A 16,750-nucleotide genomic window follows, 5' to 3' on the forward strand; every position below is an offset into this window, starting at 1 on the left:
TTTGGACTACATAGCTTTTAATTACGAGGTTTAAGTTCCTGCAATTTAGTTTATTTCTTTGTTTAAGCTTCTAATTACGATATTAGCAGGCTTTTAATTAGCTAGTAGTTGTTTTTCCATTCCCTACACCATCGTTAATTGATTTTCCCTAATACTATAGTGGCGTTTGGTTCGTTTCTTATTTTCATATTAATATTCACCGAATTTGAAGTCCTTTACAAGTAATTAAGGCAACCTCGGATCACTTTTATAGTCTTTTCCAATGGGTTGTAACGCAATCGATCAGTTAGAAGTTAGGAATAAGGCCTTATAGTCTTATTCATAGTTATACCAGTACTTCGTGGTCTTGGCACGCCCTCGGAATCACTCTTCACCCCCTTCGTCAGGAGGTATTGTGCCCTTGTCGCTTTTTGAGGTGGAACAGTTATTGAGCTAGGTTCCAAGCAGGATATATATAAATATAACACAAAGGTATGTATACAACTATTCACTTATTACACTTTAGTTTTGCTAACATATGTTACAAGCAAGACAGAATTAAATTGAAGCCCTACTAGGCTTTTCTGTCTCCCCTCGAAGGAAAAAAAAGTAAAAAAAGATAGAAATGAAGCAAGCTCTTAAGACCATTTCAGGAGTTTGATGTCAACTAAGGGTAGTTCATTGGATAAGGACTAGGGTATGACATCGAAGAAGGGTAAATTTCACTAGGGGGTTGGTTGATCGCGGAACTGGCGATAGGGAAAGTTAAGGTGCCCGATGAAAAATTGGGGTCAGCCTCGGTACCATAGTTGGTCATGAGTCCTTCATTGCTATGAAAATTGTTGTGATGGTTGTACATGGCCGGAGTTAGGCTGCCGTAGGGGTTGGGAATCGGTACTTGGGGAGGAATTAGTTCATCGGTCATGATCGGGTCCATGTTCATCTGGGGAGGGTATGGAAAGAAGCTGGAATTGACGGTTTGGATGTCGTGGATGCTTGGCCGGCGGCGGTCGGTCGGAGTGGTGCAGGTCTGTCGCCGGAAGAATTTTTGGGCATGGCTGGCAACTTGGGTTGGGGTCTTGGTCACAACATAGTACCTTGATATGCTCCTCCAATCCCCTTTTCCATACTTGTTTAGTCCCATGAGGAACAACCTGCATGTACAAGGGCAAAAATGGAAGAGAGAAATTTGTGTGTATGAAAAGGACAAAATTAGCGGTTGAAAAGTGGATGCGCAAAATAGGAAAATGCAATTAAATTTGTGTAGGTAGACAAGCAAAAAACCAAATGAAAGGGAAATATTAATAAAAAGAGAATGGAGATTTAACAAAATTAATTAGTTGGAAATTGGATTTGGGGAGGAAATATAAACTCAACAAAGAGGAAAGTATGTTTAATTATAGAGATAAGGTAACAAAGATATTTTATAGTAGAAATGCTCGTGTTCAAATTTGAAACCTGCAAAGATTCATAAAACATTCTTTTGCAGAGCAAAAAAAAAATAAAATGTAATTTTAAATTAAAGGGATTCTTCGCATAGAAAGTCGTTGTGTAAAATACTCGATCCTTGAATAACAATACGAGGCTGTATCTTACTTTTTTAGTTAGAAATTTATCTAGAAAGCATATTTAATAATTTCAGTAAGTGGTAAAATACACTAAACACTCATTTTATGCATGAATGCTCTTTGGAAATTCTAATCAAACACCATTGACCCTGCAGAAAAAAAAAATAGAATAAGAAAAATGAATATTTTCTAATGTCCTAGGGTGTGTTTTTTTTTTTTTGATCTGCAATGTCCTAGGGTTGTTGATATCATTAATATATTAATCCGATTACTTTCCACATCATCCGGTTGACAAATTAAACACCAATTACCTAACAATAAAAAAGAAAAGTAGATGAACAAAGTTTGATATTTTCTTATGTCCTAGGGTTCTTGATATGCTCAGTAGATATGATATCAGACTTTTAAACACATATCCGCACTCGTTTAAACAAAATCAAGCAATGATTTGTATGTGATGTGTCATTTTAGATTTTCACAATAGATGAGAACAAAGGACTCTGAACAAAACAAAAAGAAAACTAATAACGCGCGATAGGAAAGTATGATCGATATCAACCTGGCCAAGAACTTGAATATCAATGGAAACATCGAAATGAAAAATGAAAAACTCAATGTACTAATTCATTGCTAAAAATTAAGAATCCAAAGAAGTCGATGAAATGGTCCTGAGAAAACCTAGATAACTAGAAAATGATCATATGTGCACCAAAAATCAGTTTCATCTTGCAAAAACCTAGCATGCAACCTTATTTCTTTCTTTCTTTCTTGTTTTCGATTTCTAACCCAAGTATGGAATTTCTCCGGGAGAATGTAAATTTTTCCAAGACCATGCAACCATCAAAACATGTCAATCTGCAATTATGTCCAATAAAATCAACAGATTATTTTCAGAAGCAGTTTTTTAAATTCAACTTTAAAACCTTTTGCAACACGGTTTTTATATACATAAAAACACCGATCGGTTTCGTATGTCATGTTCAATTTCAAGCAAAAACACTTTTAAAAAATCAAGAAACATTTATTGTTGGGTATTTTTCAGAAGAAATCTTCCAAAAATTGTTTGCCACATATGTTATTTTATACATGTTTTTACAAAACAAGAACACAAAAATAAAAATGGTTCTCCCTCCGTCCCAATTTAAATGCTCCCTTGGAGAAACGATGTAACTTTGACCACAAAACCATTGAATATTTTGTTATGTTTTCCAGAACTTTTTTGCACTGTTTGAAAGAACTCACTGAAATCCTTTGAACATCGCAAAAAAAATTAAAAATTAATTCTGAAAGTACTTTATTTTTAGGTCAAAGTTACATAGTCTCCCATAAAGAGCATTAAAATTGGGACGGGGGAGTACCAAACAAGCTTTTATATATAACCCTAAACTCTCAAATAGTGAAAAGATTCTACTAGGGTTAAGAAGATCATGAATGTTACTGGTGTTCTTCTTCAGTCCATGGAATGGCTCTCTTCCTTTGATTCCCACTGCATGCCTTTCTAGCCACCTGCTTAGAACTAGATCCCACTTTCTCGCTCCTAGTCTCCTCATCTCCTCCACCTTGATTATTCTCCACATGATCATCATCTTGATGATCATGAGGTATCACATATCTGGGCATTGGAAAAAATCCTGCCTCAATCATCTCCACATCTTGAAGCAAGCACGCGTAGTGCCTTTTGATGTCGTCCATTGATTTGGAAGGAACCCTAGATGCAACATGGTTAAAGAAGGCCGGTGAGTCAAGGCCGACTTCGGCCAAGGCGCTCTCAAATGCCTTGTTTTCTTCAAAAGTCCATTCTGCTGGATCCTGGTACTTATGATGAACTTCAAATTGGCTTGCAAAAGTAGCTGGTGCGAATATGTCTGACCATTCCATTCGTATCTACGGTTTTTCTCCGCGTCTGTATCAAAAAGAGAAAGACACACACACGAAGAGGAGGGGGGGAGAGAGAGAGAGAGACTCTAGTAGATGCTCAATGCATGGAGGAAGAGATCAGAAAAAGAAGGTGGTTTCATACCTCTTTACTTGTGTGTTGGAGAGAGAGAGAGAGAGAGAGAGAGAGAGAGAGAGAGAGAGAGAGAGAGAGAGAGAGAGAGAGAGAGAGAGAGAGAGAGAGAGAGAGAGAGAGAGAGAGAGAGAGAGAGGGTCAAATGGAGTGAAGAAGGAGATAGAGGTCTCTCTTGTGGTCTTGCCACCAACTACCACATAGGTGATAGTTGTGAAAGGTTTTCTTCTCTTTGGTTTCTTATATACTTCTTATAGAAAGGACAACTTCTACTGAAATTACAAATTTGGGCATGAATAAATCAACAGACCAGATATTATAGTTAAGTGTTATAAATATGGGAGGATCTTGATAGATGTATATTTATTTGGCTCCCCAAAATGAAAGCATCCTTTGAAATCACTATCAAGAAAAAGCAAAGGAAAAAAATTTAAAGCAGAGATTTAACCTAGTAGCTACCCCCTCTCTCCCAAATTGATAGTCCATTACAAAATATGCGCAATTTTTGAATAAAAAAATTAAGTACTTCAATGCATAATTTTTCAAATTTTCTGGTTCTAAATTAAAGAACTAATCGAAATCTTTAATTCTGTGCGAACAAATTTAAAAAATCATATATATACAGAAGTACTTTCTTCCTTGATTCAAAAATTACATGCGTTTTTGCAGCATACTACATATCAATTTGGGATGCGGGGAGTAAAACAACATTTACAAACCAAAAAAGGTTAAAGTTGATTTGAATATGATTAGTATTTCACTTATTGTTATCGCAAGTACAATATTGAGTACTCTACAGAAATGCTATAAACTCTAGGTGGCTTCAAGGGGTGCATGCCATAGTTGTAAAATCATTCGTTATAAATTTATGTGAAAGCATTAAAATTCATATCCAAATGTTATAAGGTGAATTCAAAGAGTACTACAATTTATACTACAAAGTGAGATGTGTAGTGTAACATTTGTCCTTTTCTAAACAACATTTATTTTTATAACGATGGTGTCTGGGCCAGTTTATGTGTATCTCGACTCCCCCTGCCCACTTGACAGGTTATGACCTTGAGTTTTGTCCATTGGTCGGACTGACTCCAAAAGGATTGATAGTACCTACGAGATTCCAAACTTAAAATTAATCTTAATTAGAAGGAAGTGAACTCCTAAGTCTTTGGCCAGACCACTAGGCCAACCTCTTGCGATTCTTTTTCTAAACAACATTGGCCTAATAAGTGTATTCTTGTGATCGAAGTTAATTTACTTGGAGTTCAGTACTGGTGCATTAACAGTTAAATTCAAATGAGTTTTCCTTCATTAGAAGAGCCATATATATGCTATACTTTTTTACTGAAACTTTCACTATATATCATCTTATTCTGCAGCATTTGTGTCGGGCGACCCCTATTACAAAATTTCATTTCAAATAAACCGATGCGAGTTTGTATGGAAATGCATGTTATTCAGCAGAGAAATCTAGAATGCATTTACGTCCACTTACCGTAATTCTGAGATGTCGTAGTGAATAATTCCGAGATGTTATGGTGAATGATACGAACCATCATATAAATATGACATTTCTAAGAAAGACAAAAAAAAAAAAAACCTACGCTATGATCTAAAGAGATTTTGAACATGAATTAGGTGATTGCCCAGACTCATCTGGCTCTCATCCGCCCGAAAAAAGCGTAGGTGATGGGTTCAATTCCTATTGAAACTATCGGAAAAGCAACAGGTGCCTTTCGTACTTTTTTTTATTTTTATTTTTTTTATCTACGGCATCTTTAGTACTCGAAAAAATTCAGTTTACACCGAGCGAAAATAAAGAAAGACTTAAATGCATAGTAGTAGTTGAGGAAGAAGGAAAAAAGCAAGAATAAAGACAAGGAAATCATTTGGAAGGCCATGCAATTATTTTCAAAACCAAAATAGTTTCAACTGTACGCGACCCAGAAAATTTAATGATTTTTTGAGCGTCATTTTATTTATTTATATTTATTTCCAATTATCTCAATATATGCCCACGTATGTGGAAATTTGCAGCTTTTAACTGCCAATTGTGAGACATGTAAAGGGGAGGGATCTATATATGTTGAGAGTCAACTTAGGGATAGTGTTTTTTCCTCCCTAGTCTCCACCTGCCTTGTTGTTTTGAACCTTTTTGAGCCCTAAAAGTTAGTACTCCATTAGGGTTTGGAAAGAAAAAATAAGCACAAGCTTCTTCATAATCTGCAATTCTTAAAATAAGGAGAGATTACAAATCACAAGGTTATTGAAGAGTTGGCATTTTGTGTGAGTTATAACCATGTTGTCATCAATTAATGGTGAGAATTAATAATAATTATGCATTTGGAATGTTTTGATGACGATAACGACGTACAAAGTATTTGGAATGTGGAATTTCAGCGACAGGGACAGTTAGTTTGGAATGTCTCCACGAGGATAAGAAAATGTTTTAAATGCATTAACGACAAAACAGTAGGTTTTGGATGTAGACCGTAACGGTAATGTTGGAATGTGTCTAAGACCATAACGACAAGTTTCGAATGTCTGTATTCGCAACAATATCAGGGCGTGTCTAGAATATTGTAGAATTTCAATGGCAACAACGGAACGTATGGAATGTATTGAAGACAATAACGATGCGCATTTGGAATTCCAAACTTAATTGTGAGCCTCTTGGGGTGGATCTAAGTACAAGCCAGGCCCCAGAGGGGGTCATGTGCGCCCTGATTAATTTCTTCACACTTGCACTAGTGCCCCCGAGAGATTAGTACTACCTTTCATATGTGCCCTTGGTAATTAATTACTTCACTAAGTACCCACCTTAAATCTTATATAAAATCCGTTGTTATCTTAAAATTTATCAATACTGCCCTTGTTTTCTTTTACTTCCCTTAACAAAAGAACAAATCCAAAACCAGCCCGAAGTCCTAGTTCCTATTATAACTCTCTCTAAGGTTTTGTTTGGGATGAGTAAAATTCGTTTTTTGTCAAAGGCATAGTTTTTTTTTTGGTCAAAGGCATAGTTAAACCTTTTGTTTGACGGAAAAGTAAAAAAAAGATTAACTTATTCTGTTATTCTTGTGGAGAGGAATTGGAATACCGAAAAGAAAATTAATTCACTAAAATATTAAATGATATTGCATGCACAGAAACATAAGACACCTAAGAATCCTCGCAAACTACCCGACTGGTCAGCACACTTTTGATTCGATTTTTTCTATTCTTGGATCCATGTATAAATAACCCATGTTGTTCATCTACACCACTGAATCGGACCGTTGATTTCCTGGGCCTTTAAAGGTCCCGTTCCGCTAAAGTTTTTATTTTTTAAGTACTTATTTTTCACTTTACGAAACAATATATATCACCTTTAATTTAAAAAAAAATTACTTAATTTAGTCAGTAGAACACAACCTAATTTCTTTTCACAGACTTTTCGTATGGCATGGTGTGGGCAACAAATTTGCAATGGATGGGCACAAACCCAATAAAGCATCAGGGAATAATGGGCTTTTGTAAGAAATATAAGAAGGAGCTTAAACTTGAAAAAAGAAAAGGAAGAGTTCCTCTATGGTACGTCCAGTGGTCCTGTCCAGGGCCCTTCTGTCCCGATCATCAGAATAGATCCGGAAGAGCCCAGAAATGACCTGGACGGGAAACAAATCCTTAAAAAGACGAGAGAGGATCCCAAAGCGAAAGGGTATATAAGAGACTATAAGTTTAGAGGCATATTACATCATTAGTGTATATATATTGAGTAGTTGTGAATCTTAAAACATCTTCATGATTGTGGCACGCAAGGACTATAAGTATTAAATCACGTCGTAATGATAGCACAGTTCTTTGTGAGTACAAACTAGTTATTCTTCCCGACCATAATTTAGCTCCTTTTTTGTGATCGTGTTATTTTTTAAAATGAAAAAGAAAGTACATCCGGGGATAACTTTTGATTTTTCACTAATATAAAAAACTAGTTGAGGCCTTTAAATTAGTGCAAAAAGAATTTTTTTTTAAAAATCGATTCGAAAGTCCTTTATTGTTCTGTATAGAAAAAAGTATTCAATTTTGAAAACAACTAAAATTATTGGACCGGGAGAGTAATGGCAATAGTAAAAGCATTACCAATAAAAGTCTATATTAGTTGCCGAGCAAAAAAAAAAGGAGGGCCCTAATGCCAGGACACAATTGTTTAGTGCCACGACACATTTGTTCTAGTTACCCTTTTTACCCTCAAATAAAAGACTCTCTCCCTGCCCTCTCTTTCTCATCCATGGCCCTAACGCCCTTTCCTAGCTAGGACGCTCCGAGTTCAATTCAAATCCCACCAGGCCAATATAATACTTTTCTTCACAACTGAAATCGTAATGAAGAACCGAAACAAGCCATGAAATTTACCACCTCACTTCCTCGTTGCACCCATGTCCACTCATGAATCAAGATGTGCAACCAAGGCCCAAGCATCAATAATTCAATACAATACAAATAACAAAACACCAATGTCAAAATTTGAGTGGTGTCAAGAAACTTCGTCATCACAGTCACTTCCGTTCGGCAATCCCTATACCCCCAATTTTGGACGGGCAACTAGAAACATCTCACCTTGCCCACTTCCATTCGGCCGTCCCTAAACCCCCAAATTGCTAAGCAAAACCCAATCTTCTTGCTTCATACATTTGCTGAAATCTGACCATGGATTGCCATAACGAGACCGAACCCCGCCGCCTCCCCTCTAACCCAGGCAATGATATCAAAATCTCCCTAGAAGTAAGAAGCCCCAAGTAAGAACTCTAATTGTCATGTTTCCTAAGCTTTCCAATTGACTTCGACGAGTGGTCGTTGATGCGACGGACTATTGTGGTTGAATTTGAAAAATAACCAGAAGAGAGAAGATGAGGCGTGGATCTCTGGAGAGAGAGAGAAGGAGTCTTGCTTTTCTTGCAAGGGTAAAAATGGTAAAATGTTATAATGCTCGTGGCATTAGGAATATCTCTCGTGGCATTAGCAGCTGCCAAAAAAAAAGTCTATATATTAGTTAAAGCTAAACATGTTAAGAGTATCTCCAACGATGGATTCCCTATTTGGCTCATAAAATAGAAATAATTAATGCCACTAATTTGTACTAATAGCAATATTATTCCAACCGCGGACTAATTATTACTCCTTAATTATCATCACCAACTTTTGATGGTAAAGATGACAATGAAAAGTTTTACCAAGACAAATCACCACCGTTGATAGTTTACTTAAACTTATTGTCAAACATGACCTCAATTAATTAAATTTCCATAATTTCCTGTAAAAAAGCGTGCCAAATAGCACGTGGGTTAATGAATTATCTTTCAAGTTTCTTGCTAATTAAGTTATAGCAATAACAACTCAAACCGATTAATCATGGAGTGCATAATCATTTGCAAGAAATTTTACCGCACCTATATATCTCGGGGACAAAGTTTACGGGGGTGTTTGGTTACTTCATTTTCTAGTACTTTTTAATCTTTTCTCATTTTGCATGTTTGGTGTCCTCATTTTATAATCCATTCTCAAAAAATGTGGTGGGTGTTTTTGAGTTTAGAGGACATAAGTCAAAACTAAGGAGCCCAAAAGGTCCTTTTTGCATTCTTGAATTTTCCCATTTTACATTCAATTACAAAAATACCCTGATTGAAATTGGGATATGTGCATAATGTGGCATTCCTGTACCTTTTTTATTGTCTTAAATTTTCAATTTGTTTAAATCGGTGCTTAATAGGGTCCCAAATAAAGAGCATACTTAATTTTAAGAATCCTAGAGATAAATTTAATTATGTCATTTTAGAATAATATGATCAGAATAATAAGATCTTCGCACCGATTTAAACAAATTGAAAATTGAAACACTTAATTTTTTTAGACTGTTTATATATTACAATATATGGTTAAGAAATTAAGTGTTCCAATTTTCAATTCGTTTGAACCAATGCAAAATTATCAGAAGGATAAAATGGTAAAAAATCAACTCATAATTTCTTTTCATCACATATTTTTCAAACACTACTCTTGTTGTAAAATATATGCATTCTGCATATACCATCCAAACACTCTACCAAATTCAAAAATATATTCTGACCATAATCCAAAAAACCAAAAAGTTGAAAATGAAAAGCCAAAAATAAGCCCCCAAACACTAAATCTCACCACGTGTATTGAGACTTGAACTCAAGTGTTGATTGAGGAATTTAATTTAAGTACTTACCAATTCATAGTTTCTAAAAGAAGTGATCTTGAAATTAGCAATATTAAAAGAGAATACTATAAATTCATTTATACTAAGGTGCGTAATAATCTCTGGGCCAAGTATAAGAACGAGATAACGGATCAGCGAAAGCACATTTCTCGCGGTTTTGAACTGGTTTTACGTCTCTCTCTCTCTCTCTTTCATTTCTTCCTCCAGAAAAAAGAAATGACAGATCTGTATAAGAAACCCTCTCTCTTTCTCTCTCCATGCAAGCAGTGTTCTTTGAGTTTTTTCGCCATTTGGAATATGGCACGATGAGATTACAGGTTAGAAGCTGATCAAAATCTACTCCCGGTACGCTCGAAAGGCTTGTTTTTTAATCCGGGGAAACTAGTACAATCATAACAAAATTTCACAATTGTTATTTACCAAAATTAAAATTAAAATTTCACAAGTGTTCTTCCTTTGGCCAAATGTGTTTGAGTATATGTCTGCATGAAAACGTATAGACATGCACTTGTAAATTTCTGGGTTCAGTTTCTTTCTTGCATTCCAAGTCTCCATCTTTTCTGGGTTCTCTCCGTTTCTTGAAATTTCAATAGGGCCATAGGGGTCCATTTGATTGGTTGGACTAGACATGAGATTGGTTTTTGGCTTTTGTATGGGAGGTTATTTTTGGCCTTTAAAGGCAATAATTGACGGAGGATATACATATCCGTTGGATTACAAATCCCTTGTCATTTCATTTTCAGCGTTTGAATGCAACAATTGAAGGATGATTACATATCCAACACCAATCATACAAAACGTGTGATATGCAGTTTGTAGCATGTCATTTGTTTTTTCGTACAGTTTTCGTGTGCTCCTCAGTCAAAGAAGGAGGATTCTTTTGCACCTTTGTATAAAAAGATAGCATCATCTTGTGGTAAATTCCGCCAGTAGCGAGCAATATTTTTGCTATACAAATACATTTGTGTATATGTATACCATTTGCCTGCAAATAAGATGGCTTTGATTCCTCGTTTTGAAATATCACATTCAAACGGCTATAATTGAGAAACACATCTTATTTTCATGTTTACAGGTTATTATGAATCGTTGATCAAAGTGGGAAAAAAGGATTAGAAAGCGTCGAATCAGTAATTGAATTACTCTATCAGATCAAAGATTTCACTTTTTTGAAAATGATGAGGGGGGCCGCGCTAGTAGCTATTGCTGCTGCCATTGGCAACTTGTTACAAGGATGGGACAATGCAACAATTGCAGGTATACATTCCATTGCTTATCACTCTCATTGTTCTGTACTGTGACATAATACAGTTCTTAGTAACTTGAAATTTCATTTGAATCAATTCTCCGCCCTCGAAATTAATGCAGCATACTTGACTCTTTATTTTGTTATTCTGTCCGTTGATTTGGATCCGTTTCATAGTGTGATCGATGTGTACAAAAATTCATGGATCAATTTACCTTTTCTCTTCAAACCATTGGTTTTGGTGGTTTAAAGCTAGTCTCTAATCTCATTGCCAAAGTAAACACATATTATCGATCTGCAGGGTCCGTTCTTTATATCAAGAGGGAATTCAAGTTGCAAACTGCACCAACGATCGAAGGGCTAATAGTAGCCATGTCACTAATTGGAGCCACAGTTATTACAACATTCTCTGGACCTGTATCAGATTCTGTTGGTCGGCGTCCTATGCTTATAATTTCATCAGTTCTTTATTTCCTCTCTGGTTTGGTAATGTTGTGGTCTCCCAACGTCTATGTCCTTCTAATAGCACGGCTACTGGATGGGTTTGGAATTGGTCTTGCCGTTACTCTGGTTCCTGTCTATATATCCGAGACAGCCCCACCAGAAATAAGGGGATTGTTGAATACACTACCACAGTTCACTGGCTGTGTTGGGATGTTTTTGTCATATTGCATGGTTTTTGGAATGTCACTAATGGATTCACCAAGTTGGCGGCTGATGCTTGGGGTTCTTTCTATTCCTTCAATTGTTTATTTTGGCTTGACAGTATTTTATCTACCTGAATCTCCGAGGTGGCTTGTCAGTAAAGGGCGGATGGTAGAGGCTAAACGGGTACTGCAGGGACTGCGCGGAAGAGAAGATGTCTCAGGTTCGTCCATTGATGCTTTTTCTAAGTCGTCGAACTCTTGATAGTATATTTACATTCTGCCGCTGTTTTATATAGAGATACTAGAGCATTTAGTTAGACCATTATTTCCCCGTGACTGAGCTTGGTCTGCATAACGCAGAAGTCAGAACACAAAACATACACACAATGAAGCTATTTCACTCTTCAGGCCTTTCAGTACTGATCAATGACCATGCACCTAAGATGTTATCTTTCCTACGTTGTAAGCCTTCGCCAATAGGACAACCCCTTGGGCCAACTCTCCTTGCCGGCAGTTCTTGAGGTCACCCCTACCCCAAACGTAAGCGTGTGAAACGGTTGTGGGAGAGGACGTAGGAATTAGCCCAAGTTGCACGCAAGCTGCCTGGACACCCTGCATTACCCAAACAAAAGAAAAAATTACTGCAAAATGATTCTTACCTCATGATAATGATGCTACTTGCTAGCAGTGTGTTTGTTTGGAAACCTTCACTAAAAAGCTACATTTTCTATAGGTATGTTCTCACGGTTTCTGCAATCCCAAAAAAAGTTGCAGCAAATTGGTGTGTTCTCATGTTTATGCTTCTTGGCTCAATTAGCATTGGCAATAAAAACCTCATAATAGGAAGGGTTGGCAAAGTCTGTCAATGGAAAGTTGGACATATAAACCGGGCAAATAAAGTATCTCCTACTTTCTAGCCTGAGTTCATCCAAGTTTTATTCTTGAAGTTGTTAAAGGATATGATACCATGCCTGTAAATCAATGATGATACGAATATACTCATTGGAGTAGTTATATCAATTATTATTATTTTTTTCCTAATTGGTGCATTAGTTCTATCTGAAGGGGCCTTGTTCCGGAGAATATGCTGTGTTTCTGGAATTCCTAGTGAAAATGGGATAATTTAACAAGTGCAATACATAGTAGCTACTCTGTAATCTGTATTGCATCCGAGAGTATAATGAAATTCATGTGGAATGCATGGTTGACAACTTCTATAAACAACGTCAATCCACGATCAATCCACGTCGACACCTTCAATAAATCTTGTGCAAATTGTTAGACTACCACTTAAGCAGACAAATTCTCCCACATTCACTTGTTCTGCATATAGCAGATACTTTAGCCTCATATGTAGATGCAGATACATCCGTTCTCATCTACACCCTGCCTGCAGCTAATGACATTGATTGTAAGAACTAAGAGTATTGTCGAATCAATAACTCAATCGTTTTCCAAGATTTTCCATGTAATTATATCTACTTTATGTCATTATCTGGGATCTTTACTTAGGCACAAGCCAGTAATCTCTCAAGTTAGACACAACCCAATTAGTAATCCCTTCATTCTTTCTGTGCATATGGTAGTTTGATCGGTCATGTTGTGGATGCCTTTTCTTCATTAGTATAGAAATCTTGCAAAGTAAAGCAACATTTATGCATAAGAACTTAAAAGAAGGAAAGGCTTTTAATGACATGTATATGCTTTATGGTTGATTAGATTAGGAATACAATTGAAAAGATGCATGTAATGTCTACTTCATTTGCAAGATAGAATATATGGTAGGATGGATCTTTTTCTTCGAAAGAAAAGCCGAAACTTAAATTTCCATCAACTCAATGCATATATTGGAGCACTGTCATTTATTGAAGATTCAAAACTGAAGTTATAAACATCATGAGGTTTCTGATGAATAACTTTTTAAGAGAGTATATTTCACAATTTGTAAATGGGATTCCCTTCTCAATAGTTGGATTTTTTTTTCAAAATCTTCAGGTGAAATGGCTTTGCTGGTCGAAGGTCTGGGCGGTGGAGGCGGAGCATCAATAGAAGAGTACATAATTGGACCAGCCAATGAACTCAGTGACAACGAACAAGCTCCAGAGAAAGATCAAATCAGGTTATACGGAGCGGAAGAAGGAGTCTCTTGGATTGCGAAACCCGTTACGGGTCAAAGTACTCTTGGCTTAGTCTCCCGCTACGGTAGCATGGCAAACCAGAGTACCTCTCTCATCGATCCAACGGTCACTCTCTTTGGAAGCATCCACGAGAACCTTGGGGATATGGGAGGCAGAAGGAGCATGCTGTTTTCCAATTTTGGAAGCATGTTCAACATGGGTGATCAAGGTAATAATAAAAAGGAAAACGAGGATGTGGAGAGCTTGCAAAGGGAAGGAACCGACGGTTCTGGGGTTGACTCGGATGACAATCTACGTAGCCCGTTACTTTCACGCCAGGATACTGATGTTGAGAATCCTGCTTCCAATGCTATTGAACAAGTCAGTGGTATGGACATTGGCGGCGGTTGGCAGCTGGCGTATAAAGTGTCAGAAGGCAAAGGTGAAGACGGCAACAGAAAGGGGGGAGGGGGACTTAAGAGGATATATTTGCACCAGGAAAATACCACTGGTTCCCGTCGTGGATCCGTTCTTTCGCTCGTTGGTGGTGATGTACAAGTAGAAAGTGAATGTGTTCATGCTTCTGCTCTTGTGAGCCAGTCTGCTCTTCCTTCCAAGGATCTGATTAGCCAGTTTTCGGGTGAAATCGAGAAAGTTAAACCGTCAGCCATTGCCAAAGGGCCAGGTTTGGCTGATCTTTTTGATCCAGGAGTTAAACATGCATTAGTTGTTGGTGTAGGGATTCAAATACTTCAGCAGGTAAGGATATGACTCCTATCTTCCTTTTGTCATAATTTTCACTTTTTTCAACACAAAATTTGATGGAGTCACTTCGCAAATGACGGGAAATTCCATACATACCTTGAATCTGGGAAAAAAAAACTGCTTTACGAATTCTGATATTGGCAAAATGTATTCTGATTTCTAAGTTAGATTAAAAAAGTTGCAATAATTCACTCCTTTTGACATACAAAGTACATAGAAGTACTGTGATTCTTTGAATTCTCGATAGCTGTTCACCGGGCATGGCATTATGTGTCTAGCTTTGCCAGAAACACACACACACACACAAAAGCAACACTTTTAGGAAGCCCCCTTTAATGAATTCCTGCTCTTGCTTCAAACTATTTCTGCTATATCTACTGTGGAACTAAGGCATCTATCTAGTTGTTTCGTTTTCTTTTTAGTCTAGCCTACTTTTAGTATCTTCTGTGAAAGCATAAGCTAAAGAAATTTCGATGGAGCGGCATTACAAAATTGGACAAATTGATCCAACATGCATTTGGATTAAGGAAACTACACCATACCATGAAGCATGCCTATGCTTAATTTTCAATAAAGTGGTTGAAAGATTGACTGAAAGCATACGGTTTTGTTCTCGTTATGTACTCCACGTGATTGCATGATTCTTGTGGATATGTGCAGTTTTCTGGCATAAATGGTGTCCTCTACTACACTCCACAAATTCTCGAACAAGCGGGCGTGGGAGTGCTTCTATCAAATTTGGGTATTCGTCCAGACTCTGCATCTTTCCTTATAAGTGGTTTCACAACTTTGTTGATGCTTCCAAGCATCGGTGTCGCTATGAGATTAATGGATGTTGCAGGCAGAAGGTAAATATATATGTTTGTTTTGAACCTATGTTTTTGTTGGAAACGGGAATGTATGCAGGAAAAGAAAATAAATGAAAAACAAAAAGCAAGAGTCTTTTCCTATGAGGTTTTCCCACTGCAGAAGGAAGAGTTTAGTCTATATTTCGTCAAGCATTTAGGTAACGAAAATGAGAAGGAAATGAAATTCCCTGTTTATGAGTTTTAGTGTTTAAATTCCCTGTTTCATTACCCAAATCCTTGTCACAATCTTAAAAAAGAATATATAACGATAAAAGTCCCGAAAAAAGAGGAAAACCGATAACTGGGACTGGACACTCATATATAATTTCAGCATTTTTCAAAGTAACCAAAGAAGAAACATAGTCTCTCTTTCCTATTTTCTTCTTTGTAGGCTTTGTTTGGATCAAGAATTTGTAGAGGGACTTATTGATAGAAAAAAGAAAAGGTGAGGGAAATAAACTTCCAATATTGGACCTAAAATTTCCCATACTTTATTTTTCCATACACAAATTCCTCTACAAAATCCTTGATCCAAATATAGCAATGGCCTTCCAAATCCATGAAACACAAACGGAGACATCACTTGACCCTATATTCTTCCTATACAGGTCTTTGTTACTATCCACTTTACCTGTATTACTACTCTCACTCATCGTACTAGTCCTCGGCAATACCATCAACATGGGCTCAGTTGTCCATGCTGTAATCTCAACCGTGAGTGTTGTCGTCTACTTCTGCTGCTTTGTAATGGGCTTTGGTCCCATTCCCAATATCCTCTGTGCAGAAATCTTCCCAACGCGCGCCCGCGGTGTCTGTATTGCCATATGTGCACTGACTTTCTGGATCGGAGACATCATCGTTACGTATTCACTCCCTGTGATGCTCACCTCCATTGGCCTCCAGGGTGTGTTTGGCATCTACGCTGTAGTTTGCGCCCTCGCATGGATTTTTGTTTTCCTAAAGGTTCCTGAAACTAAGGGAATGCCGCTTGAAGTCATCACCGAGTTTTTTGCAGTTGGTGCAAAGCAAGGTGAGCCAGGAGCTTAAGGTGTTTGTTGGTTTTGATTTCTCTGGAATATGAACTGCAGAATAGGCTGCAAAAATTTGTTTTAACATCGGTAACACGTTGAAAGCTATCTTTCTCAAGGTTAGGGATGGTCGGTTTATTCGTTTATCGTTTGAATTTCGTTCAAGATTGTCTTTTTGTTCTGCAGTCATAAAGATTTTTGTTTGTCAACATGAGATTATCAATCAAATTGTTTGATGCTTGAGTTTTTATTATTGAACCGTTTTGTCATTCAGCCTAATTCTTGGCACTAAATGTTTCTCTTGGTTGTTTTTAGAATTGCCAT

The 16,750-nt window shown here is 37.0% G+C and overlaps 2 protein-coding genes across 3 annotated transcripts; one reads left to right on the top strand and one right to left on the bottom strand.

Annotated features, from left to right (window-relative positions):
* Positions 1 to 646: 646 nt before the first annotated feature.
* LOC131336258 (transcription factor DIVARICATA-like) lies at positions 647 to 3,425 on the bottom strand. The gene is made up of 2 exons (XM_058372044.1): positions 2,986 to 3,425; positions 647 to 1,133 (listed from the first exon to the last, which is right to left on the bottom strand). Exons 1-2 carry the CDS (start codon positions 3,423 to 3,425, stop codon positions 647 to 649), a joined length of 927 nt encoding a protein of 308 aa, XP_058228027.1.
* Positions 3,426 to 9,937: 6,512 nt separating this feature from the next.
* LOC131299056 (monosaccharide-sensing protein 2-like) lies at positions 9,938 to 16,679 on the top strand. Of its 2 annotated transcripts, none has more exons than XM_058324599.1 (6): positions 9,938 to 10,120; positions 10,851 to 11,032; positions 11,323 to 11,889; positions 13,664 to 14,544; positions 15,211 to 15,398; positions 16,007 to 16,679. In XM_058324599.1, the coding sequence occupies exons 2-6, from the start codon at positions 10,951 to 10,953 to the stop codon at positions 16,443 to 16,445; spliced, it is 2,157 nt and encodes a 718-aa protein (XP_058180582.1). In that variant the 5' UTR covers positions 9,938 to 10,120; positions 10,851 to 10,950; the 3' UTR covers positions 16,446 to 16,679. The 2 variants fall into 2 exon arrangements, with proteins under 2 accessions (XP_058180582.1, XP_058180580.1); XM_058324597.1 differs by having other exon boundaries at positions 9,940 to 10,092.
* The last annotated feature ends 71 nt before the right edge of the window (positions 16,680 to 16,750 follow it).

Source organism: Rhododendron vialii, chromosome 8a (genome assembly GCF_030253575.1).
Source record: "Rhododendron vialii isolate Sample 1 chromosome 8a, ASM3025357v1".
NCBI classification, from domain to species: Eukaryota; Viridiplantae; Streptophyta; class Magnoliopsida; order Ericales; family Ericaceae; genus Rhododendron; species Rhododendron vialii.